Below are 387 nucleotides of genomic sequence, written 5' to 3'. Positions count from 1 at the left end.
CCCGCCTGCAAACCGTTCTGCAAAGCGATGATTTTCTGTTGCTGCTGCTCGATGAGATTGGTCAGTGCCTTCACGTGCTTCAAGGTGAGCTCCAGAACCACAGCCTTCTCCAGGTGACCTAGAGTCTGGGAGCACAGGGACAGGTTGGCACCCGCCGCCGGCTCGGCCACGCAGGCAGGAGCTGCTAGCGCCTTCCCGGGAGCCGCGGGAGGACGGGCACGGTGAGACCTGAGCAGGCAGGACCACCACCGGCAACATTCCACGGAAATAAGTTAAAAAGCAGGCTGCGGAAAAGGCTCTCAGGGAACCCTGTGGATACTTTAGGATCAGCCGCATAGCCCGGAGAGAAGCGTTTTATTTATCGGTTCTGCTGTCCCTGCTGGCACC

At 59.2% G+C, this 387-nt stretch overlaps 1 protein-coding gene across 1 annotated transcript in view; it reads right to left on the bottom strand.

Annotated features, from left to right (window-relative positions):
* Window positions 1-336, bottom strand: part of BHLHE40 (basic helix-loop-helix family member e40) — a 2,640-nt gene extending 2,304 nt beyond the window's left edge. Inside the window, exons 1-2 of the mRNA XM_031061624.1 lie at window positions 320-336; window positions 3-228 (exon numbers count right to left, since the gene is read on the bottom strand). Coding sequence (XP_030917484.1) covers window positions 3-228; window positions 320-336 — 243 coding nt within the window. The remainder of the gene's footprint in view (window positions 1-2; window positions 229-319) is intronic.
* Between the last annotated feature and the right edge of the window lie 51 nt (window positions 337-387).

The sequence above is a fragment of the Geospiza fortis genome, unplaced genomic scaffold (genome assembly GCF_000277835.1).
Source record: "Geospiza fortis unplaced genomic scaffold, GeoFor_1.0 scaffold128, whole genome shotgun sequence".
Classification (NCBI taxonomy): domain Eukaryota; kingdom Metazoa; phylum Chordata; class Aves; order Passeriformes; family Thraupidae; genus Geospiza; species Geospiza fortis.
Note: the sequence above shows the minus strand (reverse complement) of the source record. Positions and strands in the feature narration are given on the sequence as shown.